At 37.6% G+C, this 17,848-nt stretch overlaps 2 protein-coding genes across 3 annotated transcripts in view; both read left to right on the forward strand.

Annotated features, from left to right (window-relative positions):
• The window catches only part of DHTKD1 (dehydrogenase E1 and transketolase domain containing 1), a 48,565-nt gene extending 43,120 nt beyond the window's left edge, over positions 1-5,445 (forward strand). The window contains exons 14-17 of the mRNA XM_054593518.1: positions 298-380; positions 679-848; positions 2,593-2,678; positions 3,490-5,445. Coding sequence (XP_054449493.1) covers positions 298-380; positions 679-848; positions 2,593-2,678; positions 3,490-3,591 — 441 coding nt within the window. The 3' untranslated portion in view covers positions 3,592-5,445. The remainder of the gene's footprint in view (positions 1-297; positions 381-678; positions 849-2,592; positions 2,679-3,489) is intronic.
• Positions 5,446-9,033: 3,588 nt separating this feature from the next.
• Positions 9,034-17,848, forward strand: part of SEC61A2 (SEC61 translocon subunit alpha 2) — a 36,777-nt gene continuing 27,962 nt past the window's right edge. For both annotated transcript variants that reach the window (XM_054593538.1, XM_054593532.1), the window contains exons 1-3: positions 9,034-9,155; positions 11,171-11,238; positions 12,606-12,671. In XM_054593538.1, the coding sequence (XP_054449513.1) occupies positions 9,149-9,155; positions 11,171-11,238; positions 12,606-12,671 (141 nt within the window). In that variant the 5' untranslated portion in view covers positions 9,034-9,148. The remainder of the gene's footprint in view (positions 9,156-11,170; positions 11,239-12,605; positions 12,672-17,848) is intronic.

Consider the following 17,848-nt stretch of genomic DNA (forward strand, 5'->3'; position numbering starts at 1 on the left):
GCATACTTTTTATTAACAATAGAGATGTATGATCAAATTGAAATTTTGATTCTTAAAATTTTATTGTGGCACCAGACTAAAGACAATCTTATCTAACCTCAGGAAAACAATTTATTATTACGTATTCAGAACTGAATTTTTTTTAAAGCTATTTTATTTATTTATATATATGTTTACTTATATAGTCCTAGGTGAGAGTTTTGATACTGTTTCTTGGTCAAGATCCTTTGTAAGTAAAAGCATCTTCAGCTCCTTTCCACTGTTTAATAGATTTGTGGCTTTTTCCTTCCTCCTTAGGCAGCTGTGTCAACTCTTCAGGAAATGGCACCAGGAACAACATTCACACCAGTCATTGGTGATTCATCTGTGGATCCAAAAAAGTAATTTGATGTATATTTTGTTTTCATACTTGGTAGTTGAATTTTAATTTGTAGGAATTAAATCTTTTATAAATCATTTGAGTTGGGTAGGAGTTATAATATGCATGGAAGAGTGAACTTTGGAGGCATATGTTGCTAAAGAAAGCTTGCCAGGGCATAGCACGTGACTGAATCCAACTATAGCACCCTACGGCTTCATTAGTGAAGCATTTAAATCTACAGGTTTCCCCTTTCTTCTGATACAAGTCTTACTTTAAGGTATTTCTCCCCTATCCTTCTGCCCCCTTTTTGCCCACAGTGTTAAGAGTCTAGTGTTTTGCTGTGGCAAACACTTCTATGCCCTGCTGAAGCAAAGAGAAACTCTGGAAGCCAAGAAGCGTGAGTTTGCCATTATCCGTATAGAGGAACTCTGTCCTTTCCCACTGGACTCATTACAACAGGAGATGAGCAAATACAAACATGTTAAAGGTAAAAGGTTCTTTGACTTTTAGATATCTGAAACCTATTGGAACTATCTCAAGTGAAAAACTGTTATGGGGACAGTGAGAGTTATCAGAAAATTAGATCTCATGGAATCTAGAGATATGAAAATAATACTTCTAGAGCCAGTGTCTTCATGTCATTTTTGGTGCTTCTTTCAGTCTCCTTTGTCTCATATAAGACATCTAATTTCTTGAGAGTTTGGAGGTAATAGCTGTCATTTATGATAAATCAACTATAATTGTAAAGATAAACTTTTCAATAAATGGAGCTAGAATAATTGGATATCTTTATGCATCTTATGCAGAAATTAAATCAAAATTGATCATAGACCTAAATGTAAAATGTAAAACTACAAAACTTCTAGAAGAAAATGGAATAAAATCTTTGGGATCTTGGGCTAGACAAAAAGTTCTTAGATATAATACCAAAAGTGTGTTCCATACAAGAAAAATTGGACTTCATCAAAATGAAAAATTTTTGCACTTGTGGTGGGCACTGCCAAGAAGATAAAAAGACAAGCCACAAACTAGGAGAAAATATTTGCAGATAGATATCTGACAAAGGACTATCCAGAATGTTTAAAGAGCTCTTAAAACTCAACAATAATAAAATACATAATCCAATTTTTTAAAGAACTGAACAGGCACTTTACTGACGAACCATATGGCAAAATAACTAAATATATGAAAAGGTGCTTAACATAATTAGTGATAATGGAAATGCAAATTAGTCCAAAATGATATATGGCTACATATCTATTCAAATAGCTAAAATGAAAACAAAACAACAAATTGACTACCAAGTGATGATGAGGATGCAAAGCAACTGGGACCCTCATTCACTGCTATTGGGAATGCAAACTGGTACTGCCACTCTGGAACATAGTTTGTCTGTTTCTTATACAGTTACACACAGTTACTATACCACAAAATGGTCTCATTCAAAGGTGTTTATCTGAGAGAATGGAAAACATCTCCCCAGAAAGATCTGCATGTGAATGTTTATAACAGCTTTATTCATAATTGCCTTAAGCTGGAAACAACCAAAATGTCCTTCCACCTGTGAATGAATAAACAGTCTGTGTTATAGGACCTGGTCAGGTAGCTCAGTTGTTTAGAATGTTGTTCCTACATGCCAAGGTTGTAGGTTTGATCTCTGGTCAGAGCACATACAAGAATCAATCAATGAATGCATAAATAAGTGGAACAACAAATCAATGTTTCTCTCTCTTCTTTCCTCTCTTCCTAAAAATCAATAAATTAAAAAAAAAAACAAACAGTCCATGGTATATCCATACTCAAGGTCATAGTATTCAGCAATAAAAAAGAGTGAACTATTGCTCTTGACAAAATTACAAATGAGTTTTGCTAATTCAAGGAAGCCAGACCCAAAAGGCTACATACTGTATGATTCTAGTTGTCTGACATTCTGGAAAAGGCAAACTGTTGGGGCAGGGAAAAGAGCAGTGGTTGCCAGAGGCTGGGGGTAAGAGGAGGAGTTTAGTATTGTACAAAGGGACAAGATGAGGGAGTTTTTTTGATTGATAGAATTGTTCTGTATCATGATTGTGCTGGTGGATATATTACTATGCATTTGTCCAAAAAAAAAAAAAAAAAAAGACAAGAAAATATGCCATATTGGAAAAATGTGTGTATATATATACATAGTGTGTGTGTTTATGTTGTATATGTTTACTTGAGGTACTGAAATGAAATTTATTCTTTTATAGATTTTATTTGGAGTCAGGAGGAACCTCAGAACATGGGTCCATGGTGTTTTATTTCTCCAAGGTTTGAAAAGCAACTGGCCTGCAAGGTACTCTCTCTCCCTCCCTTGTAACATTTTGGTATCTTGTTTTTCCTAGAATGCAAACAAATGGTTTTATCCCCTATTATCAGTCCAGCTCTTTTAAAGATAAACTAAAAGATAAAGTCTAGTTTTAGACTATTCTTTCAAAATAAAATACTGAGTGTTTTTGTGCTATGTGTATATACTAGTATCATGTAAAACAAAAAGTGACTATACTTAGAAAAGTAAAAGCCTTTACTTGTGGGCTACTTTCCCACTAGTCTACTCAGCATTCTTGTCCTAAAGGTCAACATCCAAACCATTGGGGAGCTGAGTGACGAGCAGGCTTGTTTTACAATATGGGAGAAGAGACACCCAATGATGCTTGTTCCAGGCCCATCTAAACAGTTGGGATCCCCCAAAGGCCAAATTATTGTTGATTATGCTGTAGGAGGGGAAAAACAATGAGAAGAGCAATTATGCTTCTGTTTTATCTTTCTATTCTACTTTGACTAGAAGTCTGTTCACATTTGATACTAATTGGCTAGTCCAAAGTCATTTTCACATAGAAATAACTCTAGTTTAGGAAACTCTACAGCCTAAACCAGCTAATAGTTACTGAAGAATAGGACAAATTCGAGAATTTATTCTACCTTATTATGCCTGGAATTTAGTTGGTTTTTAGTTGTGACAGTCTATCCTATGTAAGACATTATTTTTCCAAAAAGGTGATGTGTGTTCAAGAAGCTAGGAAAAATACATGCACCTTCTTGGTTAACTAAAAAGAGCTCTGATCAGGTCAAAATGTCATTTTATTTCTTTTCTGTTCCAATGACAGCTCCGCCTTGTGAGCCGACCCCCTTTGCCAGTACCTGCTGTAGGAATTGGCACTGTTCACCAGCAGCAGCATGAAGATGTCCTCACCAAGACCTTTGCTTGATGATGTGTTTTGAAGAAATATAACAACTTACTGTTAAGAAAACTGCCATGAAAAGTAACGCCTGCTTCCTCTATCCTCCCCTTTTTCCATTAGGTAACATGAAAAACCTGTATTTCTCTAAGATGGGACTGATGAGGACCATTTAATCTGAAATACATGGAATAGCCAAGGGAATCAATACATGAATCTGACAAATAACTTTTATCCTTAAATGTACAATCATGTTACAATTTGGTTAGATCTGAGTGAGTTATAGAGCTAGGTTGTAATCCAGATTTTTCAGTCTTTACTCTTTCTCATTAACTGTATATGCCCAGGGAAGTTCTTTATCCTGATATTATAGCTACATATAGATTACTTCAATATTACTTCTCAATTTGTTTGATGGGTGTCACTTTCATTAATTTCCCCTTTATTCAAAATCCAATATTTTCATTTATGTCATTTTTGGTGCTGTTTTCCAGCCACTGTGAAAAATGTCTCACCAAACACTGTATCAAACCTATATTATTTCTGATTTGAGTTTTTCAAGATTGTTATTTTACTCATAATCCTTAAACCTCTGGATGTGATCTTAATAGTATTATTAAGTTAAAGAGTTTTAACTACAATGACATTGATTTGTGGTCTGCTTTACCACATTATCTTTCCTAAATTGTTCTTGTGGTAGTATTTTCATATTTTTAATTGACTTTGTGTATCTGATATAGGGATTTCAGACCCTGGTTAATCAGTGTTGCTTCTAAAAATTCCTGCTGCAGTGTGATGTTTATTTGTGGTGTTAAGGAGCACCTTAACTTTGACAGTGGGGTCTTCCCATTGCCAGGTACTTAGGGATTTCTAGGCATCGCCAACCCACTCCCTTATTCTGAAACTAAATGGTACCAGAAGCATAACTAAACAGTAGCAAACTCTGCAGATTTACATGGCTTGGTGCAGCAGAGACTCTATCACTGACCATTCTTGTGCCATGACACTGTTTTTCTCAGAAATGATGGAGGAAGTACTTGGGCACTGGAATGCCCTCTTTACTTTTACTGGCAACTGGCTATGTCTTTCAGAATCAATGTATAAATTGTCCTGGTCACAGCAGTAGATTCATGATTCACATCATAAATGTATGCATTACTGCATTGATTTAACATTTCTGTAGTATTCATATCCCTTTTATTCCTATACACCTTAATGCTTCCTTTCTGTGTCAAGTCCTATAAATTATTTAACTTGGTGCCAGTCATGTAAATCACTAAAATTACAAAGGTCTATTTAATGGGAACGGTCATCAATGTTGTATATTGAACTAGGAGAAAATAAAAGTACAGTGTCTTTTTTTTTCAGATCTTTTGGTTTCTTGAGTTAAAAAAATTTAAAAGTGTGAGCTCGAAAAGTAGATTTTTTTTTTTTTAGTTTAGTGTAGTGTAGCTCTCTCCAAATATCTAACTTTATGCCTCGCAACTCTGTTTATGGTTTCTTGTTCCATCTTCTTCAACTTGAGCCGTGAGCTGTGTACCTTATCTTTCTTACTTTTAATCACTACAGCAACATGGGTCAGCATTTTGAATTCCTTTGTAGGAAGAGACCATTTGAAAAATTCCAAATCAAATATTTCCATGACAAAATATGGGATTAAAAATATAATAAGGTAAATATTTTACTTTATTTCTTTTAAAAATTTGATAATGTGATATTTGTATCCCATTTACATCTATCTACACTAAATTTCATATTTAATGAAGAATAGAGCTCAAATTGGGTGTTCAGTTTATAGAAATTTTAAGAACCATGAAAATGTTTAATTTTGTTTAAAATGATATATTATTCTTTGTAAAAATAAAATTTTATTCCTTATAAGAATGATCTGGCTCACTTTTCCTATGTTTTCAATACATATACTATAAGGAAGCATCCTGTATTCTAAAGTGTAGCCTTTTTTAGGCTGACTATAATACTTTTTTTACCCTTACCTGAGGATGTTTTTAAATTGATTTTAGAGAGACAGAAAGTTGGGCAGGGGCTGGGGTGGGGAGAAGGGGAGAAAGAGAGAGAGAGAAAAATATCGACCAACTGCCTCCTGTACGCTCCCTGACCCTGGATCAAACCTGAAACCTAGCTACGTGCCCTGACTGGGAATTGAATCCACAACTTTTTGGTATATGGGATGACACTCTAATCAACTATGCCACCCAGCCAGGGCTAAAGTTTTATTATTTTTAAAAATTCCTTGACATCGGAAATGTGGTTTAAAGAAATTATGGGTTATACAGGAAGTCACAGATTTAAGAGTGAAGACATTTGGGTCCTAAGGTTCCAAAAGCTTTACCTACATTTCACTTGGAAGCAATAGGATATTTGGTCTTCATCTTCAGCTTCTCATAGGATTCAGGCTAACAATGTTATACTATTATATTTTTGAGAAATTTGGATAAAATGTTTAAGTCCTCAATATTTATAACACTATTACACAAACAGCTCCTAAATTACTCAATGGAAGTAGTAGTTCATTGTCTTGTTTGTATTTAAATCTGCAAAAGCACAGTCTAAAGCAGACTATTATTCCCCCCACTGCCAATTGCAAAATCAGTTAATTTTTAAAAACTATTAATGGAAGTATATAACTTTAGTGTTGTTTCCCTGTGTCTTCTTGACTTATATGGAGAACCAATCATAACTGAATAAAAATAGGAAATGATCCTGTAAAGTCATAAGTAGCATGTAGTAGTAGAAAAACTGAAGAATGTTGGAAGGGTAATTAATAAAACTTTTCTAGGGTATCAAAGCTTATTCCCAGGCTCTTACTTGAAACATGGAGCTGTCCCAGAAATAGATAGTAAAGAGGGGTGTAGGCTACTCTTTTTCTTCTGTCAATTAGATTTTCAAATTAGTGCATCTTTATTGAAAAGACATTATATTCATGAAATTAGTGTCAAAACTATTTAAGTCAACTATTTGCAGGTTACTGTAGATGATACAAAAATTAGGTAAGATTTTTTTTGCCAACTAGAAGTTTATGGTGTAGTAGGGAGATTAAACAAGTATGAAAATGACTAATACAAAGTAGAATGAAGTCATAGGATGTGAGATTATGACTATGGCAGATGTGATTTTCCAAAAGAGGCTAGAGCAGTATTTTGTGTCCCATTTGTTCTTCCAGAAACTTGTCACATCTATACCTAGAGTTGGACTCTATTTCTCTTTCCTCTTGAAATTGAGTAGGCATTTGTGCCTGCCTCCATAAATACAATGCACTGAAAGTGATGCTGCATCACCTCCAAGGACATGACTTGACAGCCAGCTGCCATGTTGTGAGGAAGCTCAGGCCACATGGAGAAGTCCTATGGAGATGTTGGAGCTGACAGCTTTACCTGAAGTCTTAGCTGACAACCAGTGCCAAATGCCAAACTTGTGTTTGAGAGAGACTTCTGATAAGCAAGTATTAGGCTTTGGAGCTGTCCCAGAGGACCTCAAGTGGACCAGAGACCCATGCAAGCCATATGTATTGGGGGCGGGGGCGAAACCAATAAAACCCAGAATTATCTTCTGGAGGGTCAGGGTCTTGTAGTACAGGCTTCCTCAGCTAAGGTGAGTTTTCTAGGAACCCATCTTAACCAGATGGTGTTGTTGTGAGAGGCTGAGCTCACCTTCAGTGAATTTTTTTTGGAGACTCTTTCAATGTGTTTGTCTGTTTCATAATAACACTCATGTCTACACCATGCTGAGTGTTGAGCAGTTTTTGACCAAAATCTGCACGGCCCATGCCCCACTCTCCCTATTCACCATTCTCACCCCAGGGGACTCTTTTTTTTAAAAATTTGTTTGTTTGTTTCTCCAATGAAAAACATCCTCAAAGGGAAATATTTTGCCAAGGTGGAAGAGGTGATACAAAAAAACGGCAGAAGTACTGAAAGGCATCAAAATCAAAGAGTTCAAAAACTGTTCTGAGTAGTAATAAAAACATCTTGATTGGTCTATTGCATCAAATGGAGAGAACTTTGAAGGTTACTGAAGTTTAAACATGTAAGAATAAACACAATTTTTTATAAATTATGTTTTTTGTGGTCCCTTGTCTATGTGTATGTGTATATATATATTCAAAGATAAAGCCAGACACTAATTAAAGTGGTCAGGAGAGATTTTAATCAGTAATATACTGTTGCAGTTGGGAAAACAGTGCGCATGAACTAAACTCAACTTTGATTTCTAGAGGTGATTGGGCAGTTTAGAAGGAGAATAGGGGAAAAGAGAAGGAGATGAGTGGGGCTCACAGGGTAAAGGAAGTGGAAAATTACAAAAAACAGGAAGGAGGATTTGGTCCATATAAAATGTATCTGGGTTTATTATCTGGAACTGAGGGAAGTTAAACCTCTACCTTCCGACTAAGGCTGGGAGACAGAGACCCTATCCAGATGTTGCCTGGAAGGAAAGGTAAATTCTTTGGTGACCTTGAGCTTTCCCAGGCATATATTTTAAATGGGGGGCAAAGTGATCCTAGGAATGGTTAGAAACTATGTTAGTGTTTGCTTAAGTCTTTGTGGGTTAAAACACAACCTAGTGGAGAAAGGGCTTAGAGGACCCTAGCTAGAGAGAATCACCCACACAGATATAAGCATTACAACAGATCATTGCATTTGGTGATTGTAGGTCATTAGTGGCCTTTGAAAGAGCTTGTTTCAGCATATGTTAGAGGAGTTACATTGCAGTGGTTTAAATTTTGGATAAGGGAAACATGTGAAGTCCTTCTATATATTGATCTTTAATTTCACACCTGTAGGAAGTGGTTACGATTATCCTTATTTTACCCTTGTAGCTCAGAAATGCTAATTGTCCAAAGCCATTAAGAAGTGGAGGAGGGATTAAAGTGGAGAGGGTTGGCTGATTTCTAAAACTTGTATCCTTTCCATTATACTACGTCATCGACGAAGCGATAAGTGACCAGTCTAGGGTACAAAATCCTGATCTCTGCATTTTGGAGAAGCTGAAGAGTCGCACACAGTAGAGAGTGCGTATTTCATAAGCTATTATAAAGTGTCCCAAATTTTTAAAAACATCCCACAGGTTCCGATATGATGGAAGCAAATTAAAAAGGCTGTTCGGGTCACGCTGGCTCTCGTGAGTGGCCTCAGGTCCAGGCCTCGGGGACGGAATTCGGGGAGCACTCCATGGCCGGGTCCTGACAGGCCCCTTGGGGTCCTCTGGGTGCTGGGACCCACGCAGCTGTCAAGGAAACCGTCATTCCTTGACACTGAGCTCGGACACGTGCTCAGAGTGTTAAGGCCTGAGCCGCTGTAGGCTCGCACAAGGTGCCAAAGGCCCAGCCTGGCGGGGTCACGCCCTTGGCCGGCAGTGGCCAAGTCAACGCGGAGAATGTCGGCTGCGCGGGCCGCCAACGACCCTGGCCTCGTCAGGGGGCGGGGCTACGCGAGCGGGCACGCGGACCACGTGATCCGGGGCGGAGCCTGCGCGCAGCCGGCCGGATCGTGTCGGGAGCTGGAAGCTGAGGCCCTGGCTTTGAGACCCTATTGAAGACATCGCCGAAGCTGCTGTGCCCGGGTCGGCCGCCATGGGCAGTGAGTAGTGGCGTCGTGGCCGGGCTCCTAGGTGGCGTGTGGAGCCGGGCTTTCGCCGAGGGCGCGGGCCCGCCGGCCTGCGTGCGGTGGGACTGGCGCCCGCTCGGGGTCGCACAGCCCGCAGACCTGGGAGGCGCGGGCCGCTGCGCAGGACGTGGGCGGGAGGCCGCCGCCGAGGCTCTGCCAGCCTTAGGAGGCAGTACCCGGGCAGGCTGCGGGGACCGGGACCCGCAGGCCCGGTATTTGCGCTCCATAGGTGGCGAAGCGCGGAGAACGGAACGGAGAGGCTACGCGTTTTGGGGGCGGGGAGTTAAGAGAAACGGGCAAAACCCGGACCACTTTGAATTTTTCAGGAGGTTAGAAAGCAGATATTTTTATTCCTGCATCACCCTTTTTGGGCATGTTAGTTGTGATGTATAAAGCTCCCTGACTTGCTTAATTTTAGAAAAGTGATGCGTGGCATGTATTTTAGGGTAGGAAAGGAGTGCTTCAGGTAGCATAGCGTTTTTTCTAAAAATTTTGTCATTCTGTGACGTTTACTAAAAACTCTCTTATGTGTAAGGTTGTTTACGCCTTAAGAACAAGGCCTTGTATTATGGGAGTCTTTTGAGAGCGCTCTCCTTAACACTCAGCACCACACATATTCCATAGTTATTCAGATATCTGTAGGATGAATGGGTAACTGCACACCCAAGCTGTGCACCCATTGGCCAACTAGTGGACTTTTGCAGGAAGCTAGAAAGAAAGTAGAGGAGACTCTGGCCTTTAATTTATTAAAGCCAGATTCATTGTAATGGGTAAAATTCTGCAGCACGGAGTCGACATGTAGCAGACAGAAGCATTTCTTGAACATGAATACTCCAACGGAGGTGGTTATGAAATACCAGAAATCTGGGAAGAGGGTGGCTTGGATTGAGGTGGGACAGGAAAGGGATAAAGGGGTTCTAGGAAGTTTCCTGATGTGATTGCTACTTGTTTTGCATTAGAGATGAACACTTTTAAAATTGAGATTTACTTTCCAAATAGTCCAAAAATGTTACTTGGGTTACACACATTTGCCCATGACGATTTCAGAATTCTATCAAATTAGTGAATGCTATCATTTTGAGCGGTTATATAAAAGAGAGAGACTTTGGGCTAGCTGCTGAAGTGTAATTGTCATTTTTAAAACTATTCAGAACCAGTGTGTGTAGGGGAAGATGATCATAACTAATAGCTAGTTGTGGCCTCTTGTGTTTCTGTACCTTGTAGACGCTGGCCAGAACCGAAGTCTGAGACATTATTATCTTCATCCTCTAGTTTTTGGCAGGGCTTGACTTCAGTCATGCCAGAAGATGGTGTCTCTCCTTAAAGGACCTTGGTTTATCTTTTATATATTAAAAGAGTAGTCTGGAAAACAAGACTGATGAAATGTAATTCCATTTCATTTATTGTACAAAAGCAACTACTTTGGGACCATTATGTGGGAAAGCAACCAAGCGATGAATAGTGATAATCAAATGAAGTAAAAGTTATCTATAAAGGCAGTTCCATGATCTTGCTCACTCATTGCAGCATCTTCAGTTTAAATTAAGTAATTTCTGCAGTTTCAGTCCATTTCCTGTTGTACTTTCCTCTTCTATTTGTCCTCTGATATCTCCTATTTTCTTCTTGAATGCATTGTGTTGTGGGTACCAGAGTAGACTGTATTTGTTTGCTCTTTTTTTTAAATTGAATTACCCCTTTCTCTATGTATAAAACGGTTGGATACAAGCATGAGGAAGCAAAATCAAGTAAAAAGGATACTTGTATTACTCACTCTAGTGTAAAAGAGTGAGTCTTTTACTCACTAAGCCCTTAAACCTTTGGTATTTTTTTTTCTATGTTTGAAACGGAGAGAGTATTGTGATTAATTTTGGGGGTAGGGAATGGAATGGGTGTAGAGAACATTGGCATTCAATTCTGTAAAAAGATACATCTCTTAAAAAAAACAACAACTTTGTAATAGGGATGTGTATTCTTTTTTTCCCCCACAGTCAAATTTTTGGAAGTTATCAAACCTTTCTGTGCAGTTCTACCAGAAATACAGAAACCTGAAAGAAAAGTAAGTATAATATTTTAGTAATATAGAGGGCACCTAAAAGGACTTACTCTGCTAAACCAGCAAGGTTGATTTATTGTCCTCAACCCTGTTGTGGTTGTAATTGGGAAAGTATTACCTGTTCCTTCTTGCAAGAGGCACAAAGTGAATAAAACTAGCAAAGACCTGTTTAAATCAAGATAGGTTATCTCATGATTTCAAAAATAACTGTTCTTTAAGTTCTAGTGTTTCCAAACCAAGTGTTTATTTGGCCTGTTAGACAAGATATAGTGTTTCCCTGTCTGTAGTGATCTTTAGAATTCCTGTAGTAAGAGATGTGCACTGTGCTCACTAACGATGGGATCCCCTGCACTATGAATTGCTCTATCTACTCGGTCTGTTTTGATGAGTACAGCTGTTTTACATAAATGAATTGCAACTGTGCAAGTATATACCTTCCATTTTTTGATTCATTCAATGCAAAGAAAAATCACAGGAGTGCATTCAGAAGGTACTGTAACTCCAAATTGTTCTTCCATCATTGTGTACTTTTGGAGATAAGGTATTTACATTCCAGAAATTTTATTAATCTCAAACTGGCCAGCTCCCAGACATTCCTTTTCTACTGTAATTTCGATTTCTCATGAAACTAACAGAGACAGGGGCATGGAAAGAGATAAGTAAAACTTCTGTTAAACTAATTTTTTTATTATTTAGAAGTATATTCCTTTTTTATTGCTTTGAGGGTATGAAAATAGATGTTCATATAATATACTCAGTCCTAGATTTGCACAATATTAGTTAACTGAAATGTGTGCACATTGGATTGTGTCTTGCTTTGCATCCTTTTCAGTTTTAGTTAACACAGTATAGCGTGATGAGGACTACCTGTATTTAAATTACTGTATTCTTGAGAAAAGGAAGTTATGTTTGAGAAGTTCAGTTATTTGCTTTAGCTGGTGCTAACGAGGGTGAGAGTACCTTTTTTTTTTTTTTAATCTACCCTCACTTGAGGACATTTTTTTCCATTGCTTTCAGAGAGAGGGCAAAGGCTGGAGTTTGGCAGAGGATGAGGGAGTGGCGGGGGGAGAAAGAAAGATTGGTGTGAGAGAGAAACATTGATTGGTTGCTTTCTAGTGCATTCCCTGACCAGGGATCAAACTTGTAGCCTTGGTATATGCTCTGACTGTGAATTGAACCTGCGACCTTTTGGTCTATGGGATGACGCTCCAACAAACTGAGCCACGCTGCCCAGGGCAAGGGCGAAAGTATTTTAAGAGTTAAAAATAGCATGTCTTGATGGGGAATGCTGATTATGCTTTAGTAGGGATTTTTGTTTATATTTGCTTTTTCTTGGTTTTGATTGACTATTCTTTGCATTTTCTTGTAAGATACAGTTTAGAGAGAAGGTACTGTGGACTGCTATAACACTCTTCATTTTCTTAGTATGTTGTCAGGTATGTAACCACAATATTAAATAAATGTACTGTTCTAAGGTTTTGATTGGTAGAATTTGAGAAATTTTAGTTAAAAAATATACTGAATTATTTTTAGCATTATTATTCTTTTTAATGAATAGATTGTAAAAAACGTTATCTTGTTCTACTTTTTATTTCTTCTGGTTTACTAGTTGGTTTGAACAGTTTCTCTTAGTTTTCAGTTAATGATCTTTACCTATTGATCCCTTGAGATTTTTTCCTTACTTATTTATGACAGGTTTTTATATATAAAAGTGTTACGCTTTTGATATATGAGTTGGACATATATAGCCTTTCCATTTTGTTTGCCATTTATTATGTTGTAGATAGCATGCATTAATTTTAAAAAGCCCAAAAAGCTAAATTCTAGAACCCCAGAGATATACTGTTTATAAATTAATAAAATTCAATGATGCTTTTAAAATTTTTTTTTCAGAGATTAAGTTTATAAAATGTGATCTGTCCATGTCACAGGGTTGTTGTGAAGAATGAAGTAGATGATTTAATGGTGAAAGTTTTTTTTGAGGATTTAAAAAAGCTATTGAAATAAATAAAAAAAGTTTTAAACAATTGTATTAAGAAACAATAAAACATTAAGTTTATAATTTGGGGGAAAAGCTAAATACATTTTTTTGAAGAGTGAAACAATTTGATTATGATTTTATTTTATTTTTTAGTTGTTTTCTTTTTTATTGTTGTTCAAGTACAGTTGTCTCCATTTTCCCGCCACCACTTTTCCCCACCCCACCCATCCCCGCCTCCCACCCTTAATCTTACCCCCCTTTGGCTTTGTCCACGGGTCCTTTATACATGTTCCTTGACCACCCTTTCCCTTCTTTCCCCTATTACCCCTTCCCCCTCCTCTGGTTACTGTCAGTTCTTTATTTCAATGTCTCTGGTTATATTTTGCTTGCTTGTCTGTTTTGTTGATTAGGTCCGACTTATAGGTGAGATCATATAGTATTTGTCTTTCACCCCCTGGCTTATTTCGCTTAGCATAATGCTCTCCAGTTCCATCCATGCTGTCATGGAAAGTAGGAGTTCCCTCTTTATTTCTGCTCTGTAGTATTCCATTGTACAAATGTACCATAGTTTTTTGATATACTCATTTACTTATGGGTACTTAGGCTGTTTCCCATACTTGGCTGTTGTAAATTGTGCTGCTATGAACATTGGGGTGCATAGGTTCTTTTGAATTGGTGTTTCGGGATTCTTAGGATATAATCCCAGCAGTGGAATTGCTGGGTCAAAAGACAGTTTAATTTTAGCTTTTTGAGGAAATTCCAGACTGTTTTCCACAGTGGCTGCACCAGTCTGCATTTCCACCAACAGAGCACTAGTGTTCCCTTTTCTCCACAACCTCGCCATCACTTACTGTTTGTTGATCTGTTTACGATGGCCACTCTGACTGGTGTGAAGTGGTATCTCACTGTGGTTTTAATTTGCATCTCTCTGATGGCTAGTGATGCTGAGCATCCTTTCATATGTCTCTGGGCCCTCTGCATGTCCTCCTAACAGAAGTATCTGTTCAGGTCCTTTGCCCAGTTTTTAATTGGATTGTTTGTCTTCCTAGAGGTGAGTCATGTGAGTACATTATATATTTTGGAGGTCAGACCCTTGTGCAAGGTATCATTAGCAAATATATTTTCCCTTGTGGTTGGTTCCCTTTTCATTTTGCTGATGTTTTTGTTAGCCGTGCAGAAGCTTTTTAACTTGATGTAGTCCCATTTGTTTATTCTTTTCTTTATGTCCCTTACCCTAGGGGGCATATTGGTGAAAATACTGCTGTGTGGAATATTTGAGAGTTTCCTGCCTATGTTCTCCTCTAGTGCTTTTATGGTGTTGCGACTTACATTTAAGTCTTTTATCCATCTTGAGTTTATTTTTGTGTATGGTGTAAGTTGGTGGTTGAGCTTCATTTTTTTGCATGTCACTGTCCAGATCTCCCAACACCATTTGTTGAAGGGGCTCTTTTTACTCTATTTTATGCTTCTACCCCCTTTGTCGAATAATACTTGACCATAAAGACATGGGTTTATTTCTGGGTTCTCTATTCTGTTTCTTTGATCCATGTGTCTGTTCTAATGCCGGTACCAGACTGTTTTGATTACTGTGGCCTTGTAACATAGTTTGATGTCAGGTATTGTGGTCCCTCCTATTTTGTTGTTCCTTCTCAACATTGCTGCAGCTATTTGGGGTTGTTTATGGTTCCATACAAATTTTTGAAATGTTTGTTCTATATCTGTGAAATAAGTCATTGATATTTTAATAGGGATTGTGTTGAATGTGTAAATTGCTTTGGGTAGTATGGACATTTTGATGATGTTAATTCTTCCAATTCATGAACATGGTCCATGCTTTCATTTATTTGTGTCTTCCTTAATTTCTTTGTTCAGTGTTGTATAGTTTTCTGAGTACAGGTGTTTTACCTCCTTGGTTACATTTATTCCTAGGTACTTTATTTTTCTTGTTGTTACAGCAAATGGGATTTTTTTCCTGATTTCTGATATTTCATTGTTGGTGTACAAAAATGCCTTTGATTTCTATAATTGACTTTGTATCCTGCTGCTTTGCTAAATTCACTAATTTGGTTGAGTAGTTTTTTGGTGGCATGTGTAGGGTTTTCTATGTACACTATCATGTCATCTGCAAACAATGACAGTCTTACTTCCTCCTTTCCAATTTTGATGCCTTTTATTGCTTTTTCTGGTCTGATCGCTGTGGTTAGGACTTCCTATGTTGAATAGAAGTGGTGAAAGCGGACCTCCTTGTCTTGTTCCCAATCTTAGTGGGGAAGCTTTTAGTTTTTGTCCACTGAGTATTATGTAGGCTGTAGGTTTTTAATATATGGCCTTTATTATGTTGAGGTATGCTCCCTCTACTCTCACTTTGCTGAGTGTTTTTATCATAAATGGGTACTGTATCTTATCAAATACTTTTCCTGAATCTGTTGATATGATCATGTGATTTTTGTCTTTCCTTTTGCTTATGTGAGGTATTATATTTATTGATTTGCGAATATTGTACCATCCTTACATCTCTGGGATGAATCCCACTTGATCATGGTGGATGATATTTTTAATGTATTATTGGATGCGGTTTGCCAGTAATTTGTTGAGGATTTTAGTGTCTGTGTTCATCAGTGATACTGGCCTGTAGTTTTCTTTCTTTGTTGTGTCTTTATCTGGTTTTGGGATTAGGATGATGCAGGCCTCATCAAAAGAGTTTGGGATTCTTCCCTCTTCTTGGATTTTTTGGAATAGTCTCAGAAGGATAGGGGTTAGCTCTTCCTTAAATGTTTTATAAAATTCTCCTGTGAGACTGTCTGGTCCAGGGCTTTTGTGTGCTGGGAGTTTTTTGATTACTGTGATCATTATTTCATTGTACTTAGTTTAAAATTGATTTGGGTGTTCAGGGAGAACTTCGTAAAAATACAGAAGTGCAAAGGAAAAAGCATAATCATCTATACTCCTACCATACACTTTGAACATCGTAGAAATTCCCCTTCTCTCCCTCAAAAAAAAAAAAAAAGAAAAATCAGATTTAAAAGGGTATAATTTTTGTATGGTAAAATATACCTGGTTTTAGTAACTGTACATTTTGAAAAGTTTTGACAAATACGTATACCCACATACTTACTACCTCAGGGGATATAGAATATTTCTTTCACTCCAGAAAGTCCCCTGTGACCTGTCTCAATAAATCCTCACCTCACCTCCAGTCTCAGGCAACCACCAGTTTGTTTTGTGTTCTTGTAATTTGATTAATCTTTTCTTGAGTTTGATATAAATTATATGCAGTATTACTCCTTAGTACCTAACTTCATCATCAGCTTTCTGAGATTCATTGATGTTATTGGTGTAGCAGTGATTTATCCCTTTATTCCTTGAAGTGTTCTACTGTGTATCAAAATTTGTTCACTTAGTCACTTGTTGGACATTTGGGTTGTTTCCAGATTTTGGCCATAGCAGATAAAGTTGCTATAAATGTTCATGAGCAAGACTTTTTGTAGACATGTTTACATTTCTTTTCGGTGAACACCTAGAATTGCAGGATTGTATGGCAAATATATGTTCAAATTTTTAAGAAACTGTCACACACTTTTCCAAGTGGTCACCCCATTTTATATTCCTACTAGCCATGTATAGCAGTTTGAGTTGCTCTGCATCCTTATTTAGTCTTGCTGTTGAGCATTTGAATATTAGCCCTTCCAGTGGGAATTTACATTACTCAAATAGATGATATTGAAGTTGCATTTCCCTGGTGAATGATACTGAGGAACTTCCTTGTGTACTTGTTTGGTACTTACATTTTGTAAAATGTCTTTTTGAATCTGTTGACCAATTGAAAAAATTGAATTATCGTCTCATTGTTGAATCATACAGATTTTTAAATATTTTCTGTGTACAAGTCCTTTGTCAGATGTATGTACTGTGACTACTTTCTTTTTTATTAAAATTTTTAAAACATTTATTTATTTATTTCTCAGGAAGAGGGGAAGGGAAGGATAAAGAGAGGGAGAGACACATCAATCTGTTGCTTCTTGCACGCCCTCAACTGAAGCTCTGGCCTGTAACCCAGGCACGTGCCCTGACCAGGAATCGAACCAGTGACCTTTTGGTTTGCAGGCCAGTGCTTAGTCCACTGAGCCACACCAGCCAGGATGTGAATATTTTCTCCTAGTCCATAGCTTGCCTTTTCATTTTCTTAATATTTTTTGAAGAGATGAAGTTTTTAATTCAATGAAATTTAGGTTATCTTATTTTTTGATGGCTCATGGTTCTTCTTTCCTATCTAAGAAATTTTTGCCTGTTGTAAGATCATGAAAATTTTATCCTGCATTCTTCTAAATATTTTATAACTTTTCCCTGACTAGTGTGGCTCAGTTGGTTGGGCGTTGTTCTGCAAAGCGAAAGGTCACTGGTTTGGTTCCTGGTCAGGACGCATGCCTGGGTTTTGGGCTAGGTCCCCGGTTGGTGCATGTGCAAGTGGCAGACAATCAATTTTTTTCTCTCACACTGATGTGTCTCTCCCTATCTCCCTCACTTCCCCCTCTCTAAAATAAATAAATAAATAAATAGCCCTGGCTAATATGGCTCAGTGGATTCAGTGCCCGCCTGCAAACTGAAGGTCACAAGTTTGATTCCTGGTCAGGA

Source organism: Pteronotus mesoamericanus, unplaced genomic scaffold (assembly GCF_021234165.1).
Source record: "Pteronotus mesoamericanus isolate MK-2021 breed Mesoamerican mustached bat unplaced genomic scaffold, CSHL_Meso_final contig_130, whole genome shotgun sequence".
Taxonomy (NCBI): Eukaryota; Metazoa; Chordata; class Mammalia; order Chiroptera; family Mormoopidae; genus Pteronotus; species Pteronotus mesoamericanus.